The sequence below is a fragment of the Sus scrofa genome, chromosome 7 (genome assembly GCF_054392235.1).
Source record: "Sus scrofa isolate SSC_HxYL_T2T_F1_AM1 chromosome 7, Sscrofa_HxYL_maternal_Yorkshire_Landrace_v2.0, whole genome shotgun sequence".
NCBI classification, from domain to species: Eukaryota; Metazoa; Chordata; class Mammalia; order Artiodactyla; family Suidae; genus Sus; species Sus scrofa.
In genome coordinates this window covers 65,075,268-65,100,714 of record NC_139389.1, presented here as the reverse complement: position 1 = coordinate 65,100,714, position 25,447 = coordinate 65,075,268, and the positions used below count along the sequence as shown (strand labels likewise).

Genomic DNA, 25,447 nt, shown 5'->3' with positions numbered 1-25,447 from the left:
AGATGAAATCACCGGGGGGATTGAGTGTAGATATAAAAGAGGTCCCAGGACTGAAACCTAGACACGGCAAGATTAAGAGATATGGGAGAAGGAGAACTAAGTCCAAAAAGGAGTGGGTAAGCAAGGCAGGAAAACCAGGATAGAGAGTGCAGTGTTTTGGAATCCAAGTGAAGCGTTGGAGTAAGGGGAAGAGTGATCGACTGTGTCAGATGCTGCTAATAGTTAAGGAAGATGGGCACTGAAAAGTGACTGGTGGATTTAGCCACTTAGAGGCCATGGGTGACTTTGAGCAGTTTTAGTAGGATGGTGAAGGCAAAAACTTGATTGGAATTCAGAGTTCCCTTCGTGGCACAGTGGAAACAAAGCCATCTAGGAACCTTGAAGTTGTGGGCTCACTCCCTGGCCTCACTGGGTGGGTCAAGGATCTGGTGCTGCCGTGAGCTGGGGTGTAGGTCGAAGACATGGCTCGGATCCTGTGTTGCTGTGGCTGTGGTGTAGGCCGGCAGCTGTAGCTCCAATTCGACCCCTAGCCTGGGAACCTCCATATGCTGCAGGTGTGGCCCTAAAAATTAAAAAATTTAAAAAAAAATTTAAAAAGCTTGATTGGAATGGGTTTAAAAGAGTGGTCCTAGGTATTGGTTACATGATTGTATTCTCTTTATTATAAGCCATTGAGCAAATACTACATTTGTGATTTTTGTGCTTTTCTCTGTGTTAATATTTTAATAAAACTTTTTAGAAATAGAATGGGAGGCCTGTCTCTAATGCCAGTGAATACAGATAACTCTTTAGAAGGATTTATCTGTATAGGAGAGCGGAGAAATAGACAGTAGCTACAGGGGGAGCAGGACCAACAGAGGGACTTTTTAACGATTATATAGATGATGGCATGTTTACACGCTGATGGGAATGCTCCAGTTAAGGAGAGATTAATCATACAGGAGATAAGAAAGTTTCTGGAACAATATCCTTGAGTAAATTAGAAAATATGGACACAGGTGCATGTTGAAGTGAGAATTGTTCTCTTCTGATTGTTTCAGGTTTGTTGTTTTTGTTTTTGTTTTTTTCCCCCAGAGAAGTAGGCAGGAGATATGAAATTATAGTTTAGGACATAGCAAGAGAATTAAGGCCTATTTATTTTAGGTAAAAACCCAGTTAACATGAACAAGTGTTGGTGTTTTTCCTCTAGTCATGCTGAACTATAGTAGGACAGGTATGGAAAAGGTGGAACGATTGCTTAGTCAGTAACCAGAGGTAGAGGTTTTCCAATTGAGTGTGAAGATTAAGAGGAGGGCAAGGAAATTGAAGGCATATGCAAAGGTGTGATTAGAGTCATTGATCATGGAAATTAAACTGGGTAAAGAAAGAAGAGAGAACAGGAGGGGAGAGAAGGATGGTGAATAGTATTGTTGATCTCGATGGTCAGAGGATTGTTGGAGTAGGATACTAAAAGGAGGCAGCTGGACTGGAAAGAGGAGGTCCCAGAGAGACTTTGGAACTTAGATTATTGAGGGATATTGGTAATGGATAGTTGGGGATATGACCATGGGTGTAGCTGAGGTTGAATGGAGGTTGCTGTCATGAAACTGAGAAGCCAGGGTGTTGAAGTCATGAAGAATTAAGACTAGTATTGGAGAAAGTGACAAAGACCCAGAAGCTAAAAATCACTGAGAAATGAAGAGGATTAACCTGCTTGCTGGTTGATAGATGACATGGCAATATATGGGTGCCAGAGTCAGAAGACATGAGAGTCAAAGCTGAAGGCTTTTAAGGAGGGAGGAGGGGAAACTTTCTGAGATTGGCAGTGGGGGGGCCTGGAGTACCACCTCTAGGCCCAGTGGTATGAGGATGGTGGCAGACAAAGCTGTATCTGTTGGAGAGGGCCTAGGGAGTCCTCGTCCTCGGGACATATCTAGACAAATGGAAGATACTTGTGGTTTGCTGATATTAGGCTCTGAGATCAAGAAATCATGGTGTAAGTGTTGAGGAATGGAGGAGTAGTGGGAGTTGGGTACGAATTGGGGAGCATGCACGGTGTTATGGAGATCAGCGTATGGGTTATGAAGGATAACCTTGAGTGTGGGGCTTGTTGCAGTGACTGATGGAAATAAAGGGCAGAGTGTGCTTAGTCCTGCCTGACTGAAGTTAGGTAGTGCTTGTGAGGCTGAGTGTTAGGAGGTAATGAGGAGTATTGTCTTGTCGAGGGCTCCCTCTTTGGTCCTCGCTAGATGGAGATGTAGAGGACCTGTGGCTCCTAGTTGACCCCTGCCAGGAGAGGGGGTGGCTTTCCTCCTAGTACAGGGCTTGCTGCCTCCTGCTGAATGAGGATAGCAGGCTAGTTCAATTCTAATTTTTAGGTAGAAAATACAGATTAAACCTTTCTGTTGTGTTTATATGTAACTCTCTATCTGGTCCCAGGGTAATGGCATTATAGCTTTCTTTAAAAGCTATGAACTTACTGGGTAAAGGACGTTTATATAATGACATCCCAACAAGTTAAAATGTATGTTTTATGTATGTACTATGTCAGTGTCTTTTTTAATAGTTATCAATAAATATCCCAACTAGCTGAATACCAGAGGTTAAAAAAATGACAAATATTTTTTGTCCTTAGTTGGTGCTTCTCGTGCAGCTGTTGATGCTGGCTTTGTTCCCAATGACATGCAAGTTGGACAGACAGGAAAAATAGTAGCACCTGTAAGTACTGCAATAAAATGTGTTATGCAAAATCTATGGGGATAAGAATTGTATGTGTTTGTGGAACGATCATTTCAGTGATGTATGTCCTATTCAGTGTACCTAAGCAGTTAGCCGTTACCGTGGTGAATGTATCCTTCTCAACAGGTCTGTGGATTTCTTGGCCTTAGTAAAATGCATAGCAGTTCTTAAGTTCAGCATTGTTTTCAGATTTTTTTTTAAAGCAGTAGAATACTTCGTCTAATTCATGTCACAACTAAATATGAAATTGGGGGTTTCCATTGTAGCTCAGTGGTAATGAACCCAAGTAGTATCCATGAGGACACAGATTTGATCCTTGGCCTCACTCAGTATCTTCAGGATCTGGCATTGCCGTGAGCTGTGGCATAGGTGGCAGATGTGGCTCAGGTCCCCCATTGCTGTGGCTGTGGTATAGGCTGGCAGCTGCAGCTCTGATTCAACTCCTAGCCTGGAAACTTCCATATGCTGCAGGTGCAGCCCTAGAAAGACAAAAAAGATAGAGGCAGCATTTTTTTTTATTATTAAATGGGTTTTATAAGTTCACATTAACATTTACCATAAATCCAGTACGTTACAAAATCTATCAGTAAAAATGACGAATCTGTATTAACGCAGAATCTCAAAATTGGGAACTGTGAATGACAGTCATCTCTTCTTAAACGCTTAGCTTATTTCTGTAATGTCTGATTGCATGAAATTCAGAAGTTTTTTTTTTTTTTTTTTTTTTGTCTTTTTAGGGCCCCACCTGAGGCATGTGGAGGTTCCCAGGCTAGGGGTCTAATGGGAGCTGTAGCCGCCGACCTACACCTACAGCCACAGCAACGCAGGATCCAAGCCACTTCTGTGACCTACACCACAGCTCACGGCAACGCCAGATCCTTAACCCACTGATCGAGGCCAGGGATCCAACCCACAACCTCATGATTCCTAGTTGGATTCATTTCCACTGCGCCACGACGGGAACTCCCAGAAGATTCTTATCTGTGCAGGTAAGTGGTACTAGACTTCAGTTAAAACTATCCAAAACTTGGAATGCTTTGGTTTCAGAGTTGAGTCACTAACTATATCTAATGATTGTGCTCATTTCCTAGGTGTTTGTAGTGAATAGAACTTTTAGCCAGTTTAAGTCTTTAATGTGTGGAGGAAAAGGAGTTTTATATATGTCAAAGTGGTATTTTTCTTAAATGTATTTCGAAACAAGATATTAAATCATATACATTTCAAAAAATCTCATCTTAGTGCCCTATTCTATCGGATGTTCATTCTAAATTTTGGAATACGCAAAGTGTTTGTCTTGTCTTTGAAGTCTGTTTTAAAGCATGTTCAATCGTTTTCCCATTTTACTTTATTTATTTTTATGGCTGCCCCCGTGGCATTTGGAAGTTCCCGGGCCAGGGAGTGAGTCCGAGCTGCAGTCGGATTTGTCAATCACTGAGTCCAGCACTGGTAGTGCTGGATCTTTTAACCCATTGTGCTGGGCTGGTGATTGAACCCATGCCTTCACAGTGACCTCAGCTGCTTTTGCCAATTTTAAAAATGTGCTTTTTGTCTTTTTATTGCCTTTTTTTTTTTTTTTTTTGGTCTTTTCTGGGGTTGCTCCTGCAGCACACAGAGTTTCCCAGGCTAGGGGTCTAATCAGAGCTGTAGCCACCGGCCTACACCACAGCCACAGCAACGTAGGATCTGAGCCATGTCTGCGACCTACACCACAGCTCACGGCAACGCCAGATCCTTCACCCACTGAGCAAGGCCAGGGATTGAACCTGCAACCTCATGTTTTCTAGTCAGATTTGTTAACCACTGAGCCATGACAGGAACTCTATTTTATTGCTTCTTTATTCATTTTCTTTTGATGAGAAATTTTTATTTTATTTTTTTGTCTTTTTGCCATTTCTTGGGCTGCTCCCACAGCACATGGAGGTTACCAGGCTAGGGGTCGAATCAGAGCTATAGCCACCGGCCTATGCCAGAGCCATAGCAACAAGGGATCTGAGCCACATCTGCAACCCACACCACAGCTCACGGCAACGCTGGATCCCTAACCCACTGAGCACGACCAGGGATCTAACCTACAACCTCATGGTTCCCAGTCGGATTTGTCAATCACTGAGCCACGACGGGAACTCTAAAATTTTTAATTTTTAATAAGATCTAATGTATTGATGGTTAATACATTTTGTGTTATTCAACTTCTTTGAAGTCAGATAAGATTTCAAATGGCATAATTTTGTTGTTTTTTTATGGTGGAGTAGTAGTCATTGTGTATATGTACCACATCTTCTTAATCCATTCATTTGTCAGTGGACATTTAGGTTGTTTCCATGTCTTGGCTATTGTGACTAGTGCTGCACTGAACATAGGGGTACATGTATCTTTTTCAGTGAAAGTTTTGTCTGGGATATATGCCCAGGAGTGGGATTGCTGGATCATACAGTAGTTCTGTATTTAGTTTTCTGAGGTATCTCCATACTGTTTTCCATAGTGGTTGTATAAAACTTTTTTGAGATGCTCAAGTTTACAGAAAACTTTTGAGTAAAAACCTTTATTTTTATGGACACTTTGAGAGTAAGTTGCTGAAATGATTCCCCATCATCTTCAAGTATGTAGGATATTCACCTATAAAACAATACAACTTTTTAAAATCAGAACATTCACATCAATACATCAATACTGTCTAATCATCAGACCCTGTTCAGGTTTTGCCAGTTGTCCCAATATGTCCTTTACAGCAAAAGGATGTAGTTCCTTTCACGTGTTGCATACAGTTGTCATGTTATCCTTGTATCTTAGACAGTTCCTATCTGACTTCAATGACCTTGACATTTTTGAAAATTATAGGAGAGCTAGTTTGTAGAATGAAATGTCCCTCAAGTTGGATTTGTTTGCTGTCTCTTCACCATTCATTTTAGGTTATATGTACATCTTTGACAGGAATATCATAAAAGTGATAGCTCATCCTGTCAGATGGTACACAGTTTCATTGTGTCTAATTAGATTTTCACTCTGACCATTTGATTAAGGCGATAGCTGTCAAACTTCTCTACTGTAAAGTTATTTTTCCATTTGTAATTGATAAATGTTGTGAGAAGGTACTTTGAAATGTAAATATTGCAGTTCTCCTCAAATTTGTAACTTATTCCTTTATGTTTATTTATAAGTGAATATTAAATAAATATTCATGTATTTATAATAGGACTTATGGTTCCTCTTTTATTCAGTGGGTGAAAATCTGTTATTTTTATTGATGTACAAATTGTTCCACCTTTGGCCAGTGAGTACCCCTTCAGGGTGGCTTTTGCGTCTTTTCAACATGTTGCCATCATTCTTTGGGCCCTTTTATACTTACAGAATAAGATGGTCCAAGCTTTTTGTACTTTGCCTCCCTCAGCCCTGGCATCATCTTTTAGGTTCCTTTTAGTGAATAATAGTTATGAAGCTGACATCTGGATATTAATTCCATTCATTGCTGTTTGGATGTTGCTGTTCCTAGGACCCCTCAGTGAAGAAAGCTAGTGAATGTGTGTAACCATGTATATTCATAGGCAGATACACACATATGTGTTTATATTATTTATATACACATACAAACACATTTGTATTGTTTCAATATCAGTTTATATATATTGAAAACCATGAGTTTACAGTGATGGCACCAATTCCAGACTAATACCATAGGGTCAGTTCTAGTTCTTTCCCTGTTTGCCTTTCCCTGACAGTGGAAAACTTGGACCATGCCAATACCCTACCCTGCACAAATGACCTCCTTACCCTACTCAGGCTCCCACACCCTGTGCTGAACATTCAGCCCGGCTAGATAGATACTCTTCCCACCTTGCTTGGACTCTGACACACACCCCCTTCCCCCGCCATTCTGGCTCATCTCTTCCCAAAGGTGTTGGACAGTTTTGTATTCCCACCAACTATATATTTGGGTTCCACTTGTGCCTCATTTTCACCAGTATTTGGTATTTTAGCTGTTCAGGTGTATTTGTAGTGTGCCTTGTTGTGATTTTAATGTGCATTTCCCTGATATCCATGATGATGAACACTGCCATTCAAATATCTTCCTTATGAAGTGTCTGTTGAAATCTTTGACCCTTTTTTAATTGAATTACCTATCTTTTTGTTATGGAGTTGTAGAAGTTTTTTTTTGTTTTTTCTCTTTAATCTATTCCAGATATGAGTTTCTTATCAGATATGTTTTGCAAATATTTTCTTCCAATCTGTGGCTTTCCTATTTATTTTAATGGTGTCAAGTTGAGAAACTTCCCTTTTGTCCCAGTTTGCTAAGAGTTGTTATCATTAACTTGTTGGATTTTGTCAAATATTTTCTGCATGTTTTGAGATGATCATGGTTTTTCCACTCTATTCTGTTAATGTGATGAATTACATTATTTAGTTTTTTAAATGTTAAACTGCCTTAAATTACTGTGATAAAACCAACCCTACCTGACTGATCATGATATGTTAATCTGTTTTAATATATTGATGACTTTGACTAATATTTTGTTAAGGATTTATCAAAATAATCTAGAATCCACTCCCCTGACCAATGTCTTTGTCTAATTTTGGTATCAGCATTTATAATGGCTTCATAAATGAGTTGAAAGATATCCTCTGCTGCTGAATGAGTTTGTATAAGATTGTTTTGTATGTGTGTTTTCTTAAATGTTTGATGGAACTCACCAGTGAAGCCATCTGAGCTTGGAGTTTTCTTTGTTGGAGTGTTTGACAATTAATTCAATTTCTGTAATAGATTTAGGGCCATTCAGATTTTCTGTTTTATTTTCAGTCTGCTTTGCTAATGGTATATTTCAAGAAATTGGTCCAGTTCTAAGTTATCAAATATATTGGGTAAAATTGTTTATAATCTTGCCCCATTTTCCTTTCATTTTTTTGTAAAGTCTGTAGAGAGAGCTCTTCTTAAATTTAATAATTTTATAATTTGTGTGTTTCCTTTTTGTTCCTCTTTGTTTCTCATTTCTTCATCAGTCAAGCTAGTTTTTAACATTAAAAAAATCTTTTTAATGATCTTTGTAAAGTAACAGCTTTATTGATACATAATTTGTATACCATACAGTTTACCAAATTATTTAATCTGGTGGGTTTTGGTATATTCAGAGTTGTACAGCCATTGTCTCAGTCAGCTTTAGAACATTTTCATCACTTCCAGTAGAAATTGCACAACTGTTTTCTTTCCAAATCAGCCATAGTAGGCAGGTACCAATTTACTCTCTGTCTATATAGATTTGCCTATTTTACATTTCGTATAAGTGGAATCATAGAATATGTGCTCTTTTATGATCAAGTTTTTTTTTTTTAATTTAACATAGTGTTTTCAAGGTTATCCATGTTGTATTTTTCCTTTTTATTGCCAAATAGTATTCCATTATATGGATATACCACATTTTATGCATCAATTTGTCACCTGATCGACATTTGGGTTGTTTTTACTTTTTTGGCTATTATGAAAAATGCCGATATGAACACTCATGTACAGGTTTTTCTATGGACATGTTTTCATTTCTCTTGGATATATACCCAGGAGTAGAATTGCTGTTTCATGTAGTAATTTTATGTTTTAATATTTTGTGGAACTGCCAAGCTCTTCCGGAGCAGCTATACCAACAACAAACCAACTCTTAGCTTTGCTAATTTTTTTTTATTGAATTCTTTTTGTTGGTTTTTGCTCTTCATTTCCTTCCTCTAATTATTGAGTTTGCCTTCCTCTTAAGGCAGAACTTTGCTTCATTAATTTTGTATTTACTTGTTTTTAAATGTGAATAGTACAGATAGAAATTTCTGTCTAAGCATTGCTTTGGATGAATCCCAGTAATTTTAATGTATTTTCATCATTCATTAAAATTTTTCTAATTTAGAAAATTTTAAATGTTAATTTCTATATTTTGTGGGGTTTTTTTTTTCCTAGATAGCTCTCTCTTACTGATTCCTAATTTAATTTTGGTGGACATGTCTTTAATATTTCAGTATTAAAATTCATTGAGACTTATTTTATGGCCTATCAGATGTTCTGTTGTGAGTATACCATGTACACTTGAAAAGAATATATATTCTGCCATTAGACACTGCAGGAATAAAGATTAGTGAACTCAAAGCTATGGCAACAGAAACTGTCCAAAATGAAACACAGAAAGAAAAATGTAAAAACACAGGAAGAAAAATGGATAGGGCTTGGTGAGCTGTGGGACAACTTTAGAAGGCCTAATATGTCTGTAAGTGGAATAGAAAAACTCTTGATTATAATGGCTAGAAAACTTCCTAATTTGATGAAAACTGTGAACCCACAGTTCCTGGAAGCTCAACAAACTCCAAGAACAGGAAACAGGAAGGAAACTACAAGGCACAGAATAGTCGAATTGTTTAAAGAGTGATAAAAAAAATTTGTTTTTTTTTTTTTTTTTTTTTCCAAAAGGAAGTGATTTTATTTTTGGTTCCTTTGCATTGGAGGGAGAACCAACTAATTTGAAAGAGTCCATAATTTAACCAACAACAGATCTCCTTACTGCATTTCCCATTGAAACTTAATAAGGATTAGTTTCCAGATTCACTGACGTTTTTCTCCAGTTAATGATCAGCATGCACCTTTTATTACCTTAAATGAAAATAAAATGAAGACCCGAAATCTCATGATCAAGAATTGATTTCTGGCGAGTTCCCATTGTGGTGCAGTAGAAACAAATGTAACTAGGAACCATGAGGTTGCAGGTTCGATCCCTGGCCTTGCTCAGTGGGTTAGGGATCCGGCGATGCCATGAGCTGTGGTGTAAGTCGCAGACACAGCTTGGTTCTGGTGTGGCTGTGGCGTAGGCCGGACAGCAACAGCTCTGATTAGACCCCTAGCTTCGGAACCTCCATATGCTGTGGGTGCGGCTCTTTAAAAAAAAAAAAAAAAAAATGCAGTCAGAGAAAAGTATAAATTAACTCAATGTTCCAATCAAAAAGCAGTGATTATTGGAGATAAGAAAAGCAAGACCTAGCTTATATGCTTCCTATAAGAAATACATTTTAGGTTAATGGAGTGCTCTTGGAATGGATTTACAATGAGATCCTGCTGTGTAGCATTGAGAACTATGTCTAGATACTTACATCACAACACAACAATGGGAGGAAAAAGTATGTATACATGTATGTGTAACTTGGTCCCCATGCTGTACAGTGGAAAAAAAATATATGTATATAAAGAAAAAGCATTTTAGATAGGAAAAGATACACTATACAAATAGTAACCATAAGAAATCTGCAATGTCTTTATTAATATAAATTAAGCAAACGTCAAGACAATAAGTACTGCCAAAGATATTGAAGGACATAACATAATGATGAAAAGACTCTTCTGTCTTTCCGATCAATCAATCATGAATGTGTACAGTTTCAAAATACATCAAGCAAAATCTGACAGAATTAAATGAATAAATAAATCCATAATCATAGTTGGAGATTTTTGACACCTCCCAGTAGTTGATAGAATAACTAGATCAGAAATTTCGTAAGAACCTAAAAGACCTAGACCAGGGAACAGCAAACTATCTGTAAGTCACATAGCAAATATTTTTGGTTTCATTTGTCATAGAGTCTCCGTTTATCTATTTAACTCTTCTGTTGTAGAGCAGAAGCAGTCGTAGACTTATAAGTAAATGAATGAGTTGTATTCCCTTAAAACTTTATGTACAAAAACATGTGGCAGTCCAGATTTGGCCTATTGACCTAACATTTATAGAACACTATGCCAGATTTTTTTCCTCTACTTTTATTCTAGGAGTCCAGTTACACATATTTTAAATATCTTTATATTCTTTCAAAGGTTACCTAGGTTCTGTTCATTGTTTTTCATCTTGTTCCCCTCTGTTCTTCATACTGAATTTTATTTATTTTTTTATTTTTTTGCTTTTTAGGGCCACACGCACGGCATATGGCCTCAAACCTTAAACTTTTTTTTTTTTTTCGTATTGAATAATTTTTATTGGTTTATCTTCAAGGTTATGACTCTTCTGTAATTTCTAATATGCTGTTAAACCCATCCAGGAAATTTCTTATTTTGTATTTTTTAGTTCTAGATTTGCATTTGGTTCTAAAAAAAGAGTTTTCATTTCTCTGCTGGTATTTCTGATCTGTTCAGTTATTATAAGAGATCTTTATAACCTTGACCATACTTATAATGGCTGCTTTTAAGTCCTTGTGTACTAATTCCGAATTCTTGGCTATTTCAGAGCAGTTGGCCTTCGATTGTATTTTCACATTTTCCTTGTTTCACTGTGTAGTATAGTGGTTCTGAAATTTTTGTCTTAGGGCTCCTTTTAAGATTTGTTAAGGGCTCTCAAAGAGCTTTGGTTCATATGAGTCATATCTGTTGATATTAGTTGCGTTAGATTCAAGCTGAGAAATTTTTAAAATATTCCTTTGAAAATAACACCATCGATTTTAATATGAATAACATTTTAGTGAAAATAACTATATTCAATAACAGAAAGATTTAATAAGATTGATATTCTTTTTATTTACCTTTAAATGAAGTATAATTGGTTTATGATGTTTTAATTTCTGCTGTACAGCAAAATGATTCAGTTATATATACATTCTTTTTAATCTTTTGTCATTATGACTTATCTCAAGATGTTGAATATAGTTCCCTGTGCTATACAGTAGGACCTTGTTGTTTATCCATTCTCTCTCTCTAGTTTGCATTTGCTAACCCCAAACTCCCTCTATCCTTTCCCCATCCCCTCCCACCTTGGCAACCTCAAGTCTCTTTTCTATGTCTGTTTCATAGATATACTTATTTTTGTCATACTTTATATTCCACATGTAAGTGATAGCGTACAGTGTTTGTCATTCTCTTTCTGACTTATTTCATTGGTATAAGAATCTCTAGTTGTGTCCATGTTGCTGCAAATGGCATTATTTTATTCTTTTTTATGACTGAGTGGTATTCCCTTGTATATGTACCACATCTTCTTAATCAATTCCTCTGTTGATGGGCATTTTAAGTTGTTTCCATGTCTTGGCTATTATGAATAGTGTTGCTGTAAACACTAGAGGGCATATATATATACATATATATATACACACACACATATATATACATATATATACATACATACATATATATACACATATATACATACATACACATACATACATACATACATATATACATATATATATATACACACACACACATATATATATATATATATTTTTTTTAGTTGTAGTTTTGTCCTGATATGTGCCCAAGAGTGGGATTGCTGGGTCATGTGGCAACTCTAGTTTTTTGAGGAACCTTCGTATTGTTTCCCATAGTGGCTGCACCAACTTACATTTCTACAACAGTGTAGGAGGGTTCTTTTTTCTCCAAACCCTCTTCAGCATTTGTTGTTTGTGGACTTTTTAATGATGGCCATTCTGACTGGTGTTAGGTGATATCTCATTGTAGTTTTAATTTGCATTTCTCTAATAATTAGCCACGTTGAGCATCTTTTCATTGCCTGTTAACCATCTGTATGTCTTTGGAGAAATGTCTATTTAGGTCTTCTGCCCATTTTTTTGATTGGATTGCTTTTTTGTTGTTGAGTTGTATGAGCTGTTTGTATGTTTTAGAAATTAAGCCCTTTTTAGTCACTTCACTTGCAGATATTTTCTGCCAATCTGTGTTGTCTTTTTATTTTGCATATGGTTTCCTTTTCTGTGTAAAAGCTTGTAAGTTTGATTAGGTCCTCTTTGTTTATTTTTCTTTCCTTTTGTTTTTATTTCTATTGCCTTGGGAGACTGACCTAAGAAAATATTGGTATGATTTACATCTGGGTTTTGCTTATGTTCTCTTCTAGGAGTGTTGTGGTGTTGTGTCTTATATTTAAGTCTTTAAGTCATTTTGATTTTATTTATGTGTATGGTGTGAGGGTGTGTTCTAACTTCATTGGTTTACATGCAGCTGTCCAACTTTCCCAACACTACTTGCCGAAGATATTGTCTTTTTCCCATTGTATATTCTTGCCTCCTTTTTTGAAGATTAATTGGCTGTAGGCATGTGGGTTTATTTCTGCACCCTCCATTCTGTTTCATTGATCCATGTTTTGTTTTGTGCCAGTACCATAATGTTTTGATTACTTTGTAGTATAGTCTGAAATCTGAGAGGGTTATGCCTCTTGCTTTGTTCATTTTCCTCGGGATTGCTTTGGCAATTCTGAGTCTTTTATGGTTCCATGTAAACTTTAGGATTATTTGTTTGGTTCCGAGAAAAATGACATGGTTAATTTGATAGGGATCACATTAAATCTATAGATTGCTTTGGGTAGTGTGGCCATATAACAATATTAATTCAATTTCTGTTGTGGCGTAGCAGAGATGCATCCGACTAGGAACCATGAGGTTGCAGGTTCCCTCCCTGGCCTCGATCGGTGGGTTGGGCATCCGGTGTTGCCATGAGCTGTGGTATAGGTCGCAGACGCGGCTCAGATCCCATGTTGCTGTGGCTGTGGTGTAGGCTGGTGGCTGCAGCTTCTATTAGACCCCTGGCCTGGGAACCTCCATGTGCCTCAAGTGCAGCCCTAAAAAGACAAAAAAAAAAATTAAATCTTCCAAAGACCGTGGTGTATTTTTCCATTTATTTGAATCATCTTTGGTTTCCTTTATTAATGTTTTATAGTTCTCAGTATATGTCTTTGACCTCCTTGGTCAGGTTTATTCTTAAGTGTTTTTGTTTTTTTTTTTCCATGGGATTTTAAAAGTTTTTTTTTCACTTGTTTTTTTTTTTTTACATTTCCTGTCTCATGTTTCATTTATTAGTCTAAAGAACTGCAACTGATTTCTGTTCAATAATCTTGTATCCTTCTACCTTGCTGAATTCATTTATCAGTTCTAATAGTTTTTGTATGGAGTCTTTAGGGTTTTCTATATATAGTTTCATGTCATCTGCATATAATGATAGTTTTACCTCTTCCCTTCCAATCTGGATACCTTTTATTTCTTGTCTGATTGCATTGGCTAGGACTTCCAATATTATGCTGAATAGAAGTGGTGAGGATGGGCATCCTTGTCTTGTTCCAGATTTTAGCAGGAAGGCTTTCAGTTTTTCACCATGTTATATTGTCTATGGGCTTGTCATATCAATAGCTTTTAGTATGTTGAGATAGGTTCCCTCTATACCCACTCTGGTAAGAATTTTTTCATGAATGGATGTTGAATTTTATCAAATGCTTTTTCTGCATCTGTTGAGATGATCATGTGGTTTTTCTCTTTTCTTTTGTTGATGTACTGTATCATACTGATTGATTTAAGTATGGTGAACCATCTTTGTGAACTTGGAATGAATCCAGTGTGGTTGTGGTGTATGATCTCTTTTATGTGTTGGATTCAGTTTGCTAATATTTTGCTGAGAATTTTTGCGTCTGTATTCATCAACGATATTGGGAGTTCCTATTGTGTGTGGTTCAGTGGGTTAAGAATAAGAACCCAACATACTGGTTTTTTTTCTTTTTTCTTTTTTTCTTTCTTTTTTTTTTTTTTTTTCTGCTTTTTAGGGCCATACCTGCAGCATATGGAGGCTCCCAGGCTGGGGGTCAAATCAGAGCTGTAGCTGCAGGCCTAGCCACAGCCACAGCAACTTGGGGTCAGAGCCTGGTCTTAGACCTACGCCACAGCTCATGGCAACACCGGATCCTTAACCCTCTGAGTGAGGCCAGGGATGATCCTGCGTCCTCATGGATGCTAGTCAGATGTGTTAACTGCTGAGCCATGACGGGAACTCCCTTTTTTTTGTTGTTCATACTCTTAAGTTCCATTGGTCTGTTTTGCATTTCAGTCATTCTTTTATCATCCTATAACATTTAGAAAATAACCTTTAGTGAATTTTTTAGGTCTTTCAAATGTTGACACATTTTATCAATGTCAAAACATTCCATTTATCCCTGTCAGTTCTCATCTTGTTAGAAGGATCTTTACAGCTCGTATTCATGGATACAAGGTTTTTAGAGTTCTGATTATTACTTAAAAGCTGAAATTTTTGTCCTTGGCAGTAAAAACTTTCAGTGGTTTTCTCAGAATTGATAGGCTCATCTCATTCATTTTCAATAAAATGTTTGCCAAAACTCCAAATATCTATCAGTTGTTCTCTGAAGGGAAGGTGATGATCCATGAGAAAATGGCTAGTTCACATGGTAACTGAAACCATCACACAAGTGATTTTTCTCAAGACAATCATTGTCATTTCGTAGGCCAGGAAAGTACTTTGTATACTTCATGATTTTTCACCCAGAATACCAAAAGGATGTGTACTCAAAGGTCAAGATCTAATAAAACTAATAATTTTTACTGCTCTATCAACGACATTTGTAACTGAAACCAGGTTTTCTTTTTCTTTTTAACTGTGTGTATGTGGCCATGAAGAACACAGCGACAACTAGTATAGTTTGATGCAATTGTCTTGAGTAATGCTGAGACAGCAGCAGTTTTATTGCTCTACCTACTGTTATTTTTATATCATCAGTGCAACAAATGCAGTTTTTCCAGGATCAGCCATGAGATTCAAAAAAGTTATTTAACACTTTGACAAGTTATTTTCAGCACCACTTTTGTTTGCTGCCAAGCATTCACATAAAGGAATTCTTCAGTGAGTAGTTGGAATTGATACAGGACAAATACAGTTAAAACACAAAATCCATATACATAGATTTGTCTGTTAGGCAAAAGTAACCTTTTCACAGATGATATATTAACTTAGTACTCATGTTTACAGTTTTATTGTAACTTACTGAATAATATTTTAAATAAAATTTTAATAAAATTTTTTATTCAGCAAGTTACCATATCATTGGAATGTGGCAGTGTCATAGTTTTTTCTACTGATTTTTCATCTAGCAGGCATTTAGCAGGATCACTTTTAATAGTCTTTCAGAAACTGTGCTTCTCTAGCCAATGAGATATGATAACTTAAGTCATATGATGCTTCAGTGACTTTTTCTTTTCTGGTTTGAAAAACTCAACCGTTTTTGACTTTTAAACTGATCACATCGATGTTAAAAACAAGACATTCAATTTTCCTCTAAACTGAAATATTTTCAAAATGGACATCACTTCTGTTCCAAAAGACACAGTAACGCAAATTATTAGCATCTGTGAAGCCAAGAGAAAGATAACTTTCATATTTTTACTTATTAAATTTTACACAATATTTTTTTAGAGTAGATTCTTCTTTTCCATAAGTTCGAGAACTCTATTACTAGTTTCATCTTTTATCAGCGTCTTTTTTTTTTTTTTTTGACTTCTTGCCTTTTCTTGGGCCCCACCTGCAGCATATGGAGGTTCCCAGGCTAGGGGTTGAATCGGAGCTGTAGCCACTGGCCTACGCCAGAGCCACAGCAATGCAGGATCCGAGCCGAGTCTGCAACCTACACCACAGCTCACGGCAACGGCAACGCCGGATCCTTTAACCCACTGAGCAATGCCAGGGATTGAAGCCGCAACCTCATGGTTCCTAGTCGGATTCGTTAACCACTGTGCCACTACGGGAACTCCTATCAGCGTCTTTTGATGTAGATGCTGTAGCTGTGGGTTGTGAAAGTGAGTCTTCTGTGTTTTCGTGTACAGTAGTAAAATCTGAAATAATAGCTTTAGACAAAATTTTTTAAATTTCCCCCCAAATTTTAAGTGTTATTACCATATAAAACAACAATGTATACTTCGTATTGTGTTTCCTCGTAGGTCCAGGGAGGTCTTTAGGATTTCAAATATCAATGGACAATAAGGATTTCAAATATTACTGGCCAATGAGATTAACAGAAATTATAGCAGCCCAAGCTACTGTACTAAGAACAAACGGAGTTACTCTCTCTAAACATACATATTTATATGTAAGATTTGCTGCTTTAGACATTTTTAGGAAACACAAATATACAAATGCATACCTTCTACTAGTTATCAGAGTGATGATTTCTTCCAAAAGTCATGTAGTGACTGGAAAACTCTGCTATATGATTGTGACAGAATAAAAGAGAAAGGGACAAATAACATTGTAGTATTTATTATTATGAAAATATTTTGACCTTGCAGAGCCTGAGAGAGTCCTGGGGCTTCCAGGGATGTATAGATCATATTTTGAGACTCACTGGCCTAGTATTTTGGATCATATTATATACATTGAGTAATATGTGTAGAGGTTATGGATTCTGTTATATTTCTGTTGAGAACATTATTTTTTTACTTTAGTAGACAGTTAACTTGCCTGAACCCAAACCCCAAATTCTTTTCTCTTTCAGCCTAGCCAGTGGCTTAGAGGCCACTTTGCACATGTCTGATGCAGAGGTCAGCCAGAACTTTGAGTAGAGTGTATACGCAGAGTTGTGGTTCTCTTGGAATTTTTTCCTTACCTTCCAACTAATGTTGCAGCTGCAAATCCTGTCTTCGTTTCCTCCACTAATAAGACTGCAAGTTTTTTTTTTTTTTTTTTTTTTTTTAATCAAAAGTGGCTGCTTTCTGATTAGCTCTTATCCCTCTTGTGGGAAATCTGCCAATGTCCCAAGAGAAAAAGTAGAGGGGTGTGGTGAGCTCTTATTGTGCCTGCCTCCCCTGCAGATTTCTGGCTTCTCAAGTGCTTCCCGTCTTGGTTGATCGCCAATGTATTTAAACAGTTACTGTCTATGTTTTATCCAGGCTTCACAGTTTTTCTCCGCAAGAGGGGGTTAGTCTGATACAAACTGTTCTCTCAGAGCCATAAGCAGGAGTCCTGAGGCCTAGAATTGAGTGCATTACCTGTGCTCTGACTAGTTCAGAGTTGGATTATTATCTTCCTAAGTAATAAGTTAATTAATGCTACTTAATGTTGCATTAGATTCTTGGCAGCCAGATCCCACTGTTGGCATTTGTTACACTTGTAGACATTCAAAATCTTTGTCTTCTCCTTCCTCCACATTTTATTGCCTACTATGAAACCATGTCTCCCTTGTCTCGTAATAGTGCAGTTTCTTTGTGTTTAAAGCTGAACAAAATACTTTATCTTTATTAAATTTGGGGGTCTGTCTTGTCTACCATTGAAACCTCTTGAATCTTTTAAAGCTTGATTTTTTCCTTTCCATTCATATTCCTTTTAACTTTGTTATTTGAAGACCTTAACATTTTATTTTGCTGCATTTTATATTTTTGCAATAGCAATGAAAAACATCATCCTCGTTCTCTCTGATGATAAATAGTAAGAAGGTCCCTATTTCTTCAAGTAAGAGGACGCATAAAGGCAATTCTGTTGTCTTCACAAAATAATTTTCCTTTTTTTTTTTTTTTTTTTTTAAAGGGCCACACCTGTGGTATGTGGAAGTTCCCAGGTTAGGGATCAAATTGGAGCTGCAGCTTCCTGCCTACAACACAGCTACAGCAACATGGGTTCCAAGCCGCATCTGCAGCCTACTCCACAGGTCACGGCAATGCCAGATCCTTAACCCACTGAGCGAGGCTAGGGATTGAACCTGGGTCCTCATGGATACTAGTCGGGTTTGTAACCCACTGAGCCACAACAGGAACTCACAATAATTTTACTTTTATTATTAATTTTTTAAAGAAAATATCTAATACCCAAAAGGTGCTATGAATATATTTAAAATAAATTTTTATATTATCATTCACAGCAGTTGACATGAACACATGGACAATTATTGAACATTTATATATATGGAACAATTCTGGTATATTTTTGGATTCATGCTCCCTGTAAGAATTCAGAACCTGTTATGGGGAACCACTACAACTCTACTGTTGCAACACATACTTCTCTTCCTTTTTATTATTTATTTATTTATTTATTGTGCTTTTTAGGGCCACCTACATGGCATATGGAGGTTCCCAGGTTAGGGGTCCAATCGGAGCTACAGCTGTCAGCCTATGCCACAACCACAGCAATGCTGGATCCAAGCTGCATATGAAGCCTATACCACAGCTCACAGTAATGCCGGATCCTTAACCCACTGAGCAAGGCCAGGGATTGAACCTGCAACCTCAGGTTCCTAGTTGGATTCATTTCCACTGTGCCACGACAGGAATTTACCTTTTTATTTTTTAATTAACTTTTCCTTTGAAAATAATTTCAAACCTATAACAATTTGAAAATTAAGAATAGTACAGTCTGGAGTTCCCATCATGGCTCAGTGGTTAATGTATCCGACTAGGAACCTGAGGTTGTGGGTTCAATCCCTGGCCTTGCTCAGTGGGTCAAGGATCCGGTATTGCCATGAGCTTGGTGTAGTCTGGCGGCTACAGCTCTGATTAGACCCCTAGCCTGGGAGCCTCCATATGCTGTGGGTGTGGCTCTGGAAAAGACAAAAAGACCAAAAAAAAAAAAAAATGTACAGTCTGTATGTGTGAATATTTTTTTTTCTGAACTATTTGACCATAACATCGTGACCTCTGAATACTTCAATGTGTTATTTCTAAAGAGTAGAAATAGTCTCTTACATAATCAAAGAACAGTTACATTCCATATCTGGATTTTCTCAGTTTATATTTTAATTTCAATTTTCCATATTCTAATGGAATATTCCAGGGTTATCAACCAGTTGCTCTTCATGATAGTATATTTCCCATCTCAGTATAGCATCTAGTTTAGGGCCAAATACTGCATTTAGTTGTCATATTTCTTAAGCCTTTGTCTCATGATTGTAGTAATGGTTGGTTCTCAGTTCTTATTTAGCCTCAGTCTTAGGCAGGCCTTCTGCACATGGGCCTCAGAGATGGGGCTTTCTTAGTGTTCCTGCCCCTACTTCCCACCCCCATACCTGTCTCAGCCAGACTCTGCCTTGTATCTTTTTTGGTGGGAGAGTGGGGTGGTGGCTTGATAGTAGTTTGAGTGGTCTTGAGAAAAGTGAGGTGGAGGCTAAATTAAGATTGGAGCTGTGTGTTGAAACCAGGAGAGAGATTTTAAAGAAAATAAATTCCATGTGGTCCTATCCATTTGCTAGATCAGGGCTACATATTTGGTACTAGGTTTTCTAGAAGCCAGTTCACGTTGGGAAGCAAGATCAGTGTCCTGATTTACAGTGTCCCTAAGGTAAAAACAAACTAATTGCACATGGGAAGCATAATTTGGCCTGCTATCAAGATCAAAGAAATATATTTATCCCTTGAGCCCTTACAAAGAGGACAATATTGATTAACATCCTCAACAATATCTTTATTATAAATAGGATAGTGGTTTCATAGGGCAGGTTTTTAAAAATAATGTTCTTCAGCGTCAGCCAATTGCCTAATGTTTAAGTGCATTTCCATAAGAATCAAAAATTATTTGGTTTTGTGGTCTGTCGTTCTGGGTTATTCTAGGGTGTAATTTCAAACTAGTGGTTTAACTGTGAAGCCCTTCTTCACGTGAAACCTTATCAGAAAGCCCCAAACATAATGTAGGTAAAAGTGGAGTTGAAGTGGTGTGGTGGACCTGGAGTGTGACTTACTCAGCTCTCCCCGCTTCTCTGCGGAGTGATTAGAGTCCCCAGCACGTTTTGAAAACCGCTTGTCCAGAAAACAATGGATGAATTGCATGGTCTCAGGCAGTTTCCTACAAATATCTCTCTGAACTGAATTTTTATTACATTATTTTATATTGTACCAATTTTTTAAAACCCCTGATTTAGTTACATTATTTTATATTGCACCAATTTTTTATAACCCCTGATTTAGTATTGTTTCCCTTGTTTTAGAGCATTGACCTTTCCTTCTACCTCACAAGTCAACTTCAACTGTCCTTTCTTATGAAAGCAAAAAACAATCCAAGCAAAAACCCAACTTAAGGTAGTCCCTTTCTTATTTAATACTAATATATCTACCTTCCTAGCTCCTTTGAGATGGTTACCCCCATATTATGTGTTCAGAACCTCTCTCTTTATTGGCTCCTACTATGTAGCCTTAAAAAAGAAAATTCTTTGTCTACCTACACAGCAGCCCTTTAGCCTTGCTAGCTAGCTACCACCCTCTTCACCTTTCATACTAGCTTATGCTTGAAAAAATAGCTTATGTTTGCTAAACTCACTTGGTTTCCCATTCTTTTAAATAAAAAGTATATGTGAATATATATTTATATGTAAAATAATAAACGCCTATGTTTTTATCACCGAATTTAAGAAATAGTATTACAGTTTAAAACCCCTATATACTCCTCCCTTAATGCATATTCTTCCATCTCCTCAGAAGTAACCATTACCCTAAATTTGATTATTTTTTTCAATGCATTTCATTTTTACTTTTGCTATGTATAGCTACAGATCCCTGAACAGTATGTAGCTGAACTTTTCAACTGGAGTTGATTTACAAGTATGCTGAGATATTGCTCCTCTTAGTCTTTGGAAGAGTAAATGTTGTGACTATCCTTGTTCATTTAGCCCAGCGTACCATACAAATATTACCATTTTCCGTGTGCCCTGGGTATAAATAAGTTGGGAAGCACTGATATATAATACTATTTTTTATATATTTTTAAAATTTTATGTCGATAGTAGCATTTTTTTTAAGTTAACGTCTATCACTGTATATTGTTATAGAATTTCTCTTCTGTTGAGAACTTTTATGATTAACTCTGACAGCAACTTTCAAATATGCAGTACAATATTATTAACTGTAGTCAGCATGCTGTACATTAGATCCCCATGGCTTCTTTGTTTTATAACTGGAAGTTTGTGCCTTTGTGACTCCCTTCACCCATTTTGCCCATCTCCCACACCCAGCCTCTGGCAGCCAGCAGTCTGTTCTCATATCACTGAGCTTAGTTTTTTTGTTTGTTTGTTTGTTTGTTTTTCATATTCCACATTAAATGAGTTCATATGGTATTCATCTTTCTCTGATTTCTTTCTTTTATCATAATACCCTCAAGGTCCATCCATGATGATGCAAATGGCAAGATTTCATTCTTTGTTATTGCTGAATAATACTCCATTGTGTATTTATGTATACCACATTTTCTTTATCCATCCGTTAGTTGTTGCTGTATCTTGGCTATTGGAGATATATGCTGCAGTGAATATCTTTTCAAGTTAGTGCTTTGTATTCTTTGGATAAAAACCCTGAAGTAGAATTACTGGATCATATGGTAGTTCTATTTTTAATTTCTTGAGTTCCTTCCATATTGTTTTACACGTGGCCATGCCAGTTTACATTCCCATCAAAAATGCTTAAGTGTTGCCTTTTCTCCATATCCTAGCCAGCATTAGTTATCTGTCTTTTTGATAATAGCATTCTAATAGGTATTAAGTGATATCTTATTGTGGTTTTGATTTGCATTTCTCTGATGATTAGCAATGTTAAGTATCTTTTCATCAAGCCATCTGTCTGGCTTCTTTGGGAAATGTCTCAGCCCATTTTTTTAATTGGATTTTGTTTTTGTGCTGTTGATTTTATGAGTTCTTTATGTGTTTTAGATATTGACCCCTTATTGGATATATGATTTGCACCTATTTTCTCCCATTCAGTATGTTGCCTTCTCATTTTGAGATGGTTTCCTTTGCTGTGCAGAAGCTTTTTAGGTTGATGGAGTCCCACTTGTTTATTTTTGCTTTTATTGGCTTTTCTTTTGGTGTCAAATCCAAAAAAACCATCCCCAAGATATTAAGGAGCTTACCACCTGTGTTTTCTAAATGTTTTGTGGTTTCAGGTATTATATTCAAGTTTTTAATACATTTCGACTTGATTTTTGTGTACGGTATAACATAGTGTTCCAATTTCATTCTTTTGTATGTGACTGTCCAATCTTCCCAATACCATTTATTGAAAGACTGTCCTTTCCCCATTATACATTCTTGGCTCCCTTGTCATAAATTAATTGACCATATATAAGTGGATTTATTTCTGACTTCTCTATTCTGTTCCATTGATCTATATGTCTCTATTTATGTCAGTACCATACTGTTTTGATTACTATGGCTTTGTGATACAGTTTTAAATTGTATTCCATATCTCTGTATGTATGTACCTCCAGCTTTGTTGTTCTTAAGATTACTTTGGCTATTGAAGGTCTTTTTTTGTTCAGTACACTTTTTAGGTTTGTCTGTTCTGTGAAAAAATGTCATTGGACTTTTCATAGGGATTGCATTGAAACTGTACATTGTTTTGAGTAGTATGGATATTTTAATAATATTTTTCTAATTTATGAGCACAGAATATCTTTCCACTTATTTGTATCTTTAGGTCTTCTACTTCCTTAGTTAAATTTATTCCTAGGTATTTTATTTTTTTGATGCAGGTGTAAATTGGATAGTTTTCTTAATTTTTCTTTCTGATAGTTTGTTAGTGTATAGAAAAGCAACAAATTTTGGTTTATTGGTTTTGTGTCTTGCAGCTTTACTGAATTCGTTTATTAGTACTGACAATTTTTTGTGGAGTCTTTAGGGTTGTCTATATATCATATGTCATCTGCAAATGGAGACAGTTTTTACTTCTTACTTTCCTAAGAATGCCTTTGGGTGCCTTTTATTTCTCTTTCTTGCCTAATTACTTTGAATACTATATTGAATGAGAGTTGCGAGAGTGGGCCTTCTTGTTTTACCCCAATCTTAGAGGAAAAACTTTCAACATTTCACTGTTTAGTATGATGTTATCTGTGGGCTTGTCATATGGCCTTTGTTATGTTGAGCCTCTCTCTGTACCCGCTTTGCTGATTGTATTTGTTCTTTATCCCATTTTTAGTCATTTTGTTTTCATGATTCATTCATTTAATGCAGGCAACCTTTTTTTTTTCATTTGTTTCATTGATATAATGTGAATATCATACTTCAGCCATTTTCCTGTTCATGGATGTTTATTTAGGTAGTCTATAATTTCTTGCTATTGCAAGTAATAATGCTGTGAAGTTTGTTCCCATTGAGCAAGGCCAGGTATTGAACCCACATCCTCATGGAGACAGCATCAGGTTCTTAACCCACTGAGTCACAACAGGAACTCGTATATTTTATTATTTTAAAAGACAAAATAACTAGTTTGCAATTCACCCGAAAATCTTCGTTTCTTTCCAGTTATAAAGTCTTCTGTATAAACATCTGTATAAGGATCTACCAAGATTTTCTGCATAATGCAAAGTATTTAAATGCCAATTCCTTAGGTATTTCACAGTAACTAAATGTATTTGGTAAGTTTTAGACAGAATTTAGTGGGGTTTTTTTGTTTCTTTCTTTTTTTTTTTTTGTTTGCTTTTTGTTGCACCCTCGGCACATGGAGGTTCCCAGGCTAGGGATTGAATCGGAGCTACAGCTGCTGGACACAGCCACAGCCATGCAGGGTCCGATCTGTGTCTGCAACCTACACCACAGCTCACGGCAATGCCTGATCCCTAACGCACTGAGCAAGCCAGGGATCCAGCCCACATCCTCATGGATACTAGTCAGATTCATTGCCACTGTGCCATGATGGGAACTGCCAGAATTTAGTGATATTAAATAATATCATATATTCCTTCTACACTGCTCTAAACATGTAGTGTATTGTGAGTAAACAATGAGAACATATGCTAAAGAAACATGACAAATGCAAATAATTCTTAGCTAATAATCAAGATTATTTGAAAAGGATAATTTACTGATTGAAGACTCGCCTGGTTGAGATTTGGTGGTGAGTGGTGAGTGAAGTACTGCTGGTCAGTGGTGAGTTGGATGTGTGGGAGGGCACTGGAAAAGGGGCTCTCATTCAGATCCCAAGAACTGAAGGTGATGAACAGTTTTCTCTTCAGTCTCCAGAAGTGGATGCTGTGAATCATTATCCAAGCCTTAGATTAAGCAGTGAGATGAAACAAAATCTCAAAATGGATATCTCTCTGTGTTGCCATTTCTTGTGGTGTTACAGTGTGAACCAAAGATAGGATCCTTTTAGGAAAATAGCTGAGGTACAACTGCTGAGAGGATGGGACAGTCTCTCAGCTTCATAAGCAACTTAAACGTGCACTCATGCAAATTAACTAATAGTTGTGTGGGCTTTTAAAAAAAGTACCGGTTGTCAAGAGTTCCTGTTGTGGCACAGGGGAAACGAATCCGACTAGCAACCATGAGGTTCCAGGTTCGATCCCTGGCCTTGTTCAGTGGATTAAGGATCCAGTGTTGCCATGAGCTGTGGTGGAGGTCGCAGACGTGGCTCCGATCTGGCGTTGCTGTGGCTGTGGTGTAGGCCGGCAGTTACAGCTCTGATTCTACCCGTAGCCTGGGAACCTCCATATGCCGTGGATGCGGCCCTAAAAAGCCAAAAAAAAAAAAAAAAAAAAAAAAAAGGACAGGTTGTAATAAATACTCAGCAAAAATTCTTCAGGTGAGGAAAATTGGATGTGTAGGTTAATTTGGGGAGAGTTGACAATCTTTGCATTATTTAGTCTTCTATACATGACCATGATTTAATTTCTTACTTATTTAGTTTTATAATTTCTTTTTAAAGGTATATAGACAAGTAGGAATGCAACTCATATTTATATATTGCTCTTACTAATTTATGTGTAGATTCTCTTGAGTATTGTACATATACAGTCATTTTCTGAGAATAATAATTTTTTTTTTTTTTTTTACTGTCAGCTCTGACTCCTTGGACATAGTTAAATAGAGTTGGTAGTGGTAAAAATCACTGTCTCTTATTTTCAAAGGAATTCTATATATGATGTTAAAGCTGTTCCCTACAGTAGATAGTATCATATAATGGTTAAAAATGGTTAACAGTCCAGACTTTTTTGCCAGGTTGCTTGAATTCAGCTCTTTGTGTTACCACTTGGTTGCTGTGTGACCTT

At 36.8% G+C, this 25,447-nt stretch overlaps 1 protein-coding gene across 1 annotated transcript in view; it reads left to right on the top strand.

Annotated features, from left to right (window-relative positions):
* ETFA (electron transfer flavoprotein subunit alpha) overlaps positions 1–25,447 on the top strand; it is an 89,748-nt gene that overhangs the window by 28,434 nt on the left and 35,867 nt on the right. The window contains 1 exon segment of the mRNA NM_001244403.1: positions 2,615–2,697. Coding sequence (NP_001231332.1) covers positions 2,615–2,697 — 83 coding nt within the window.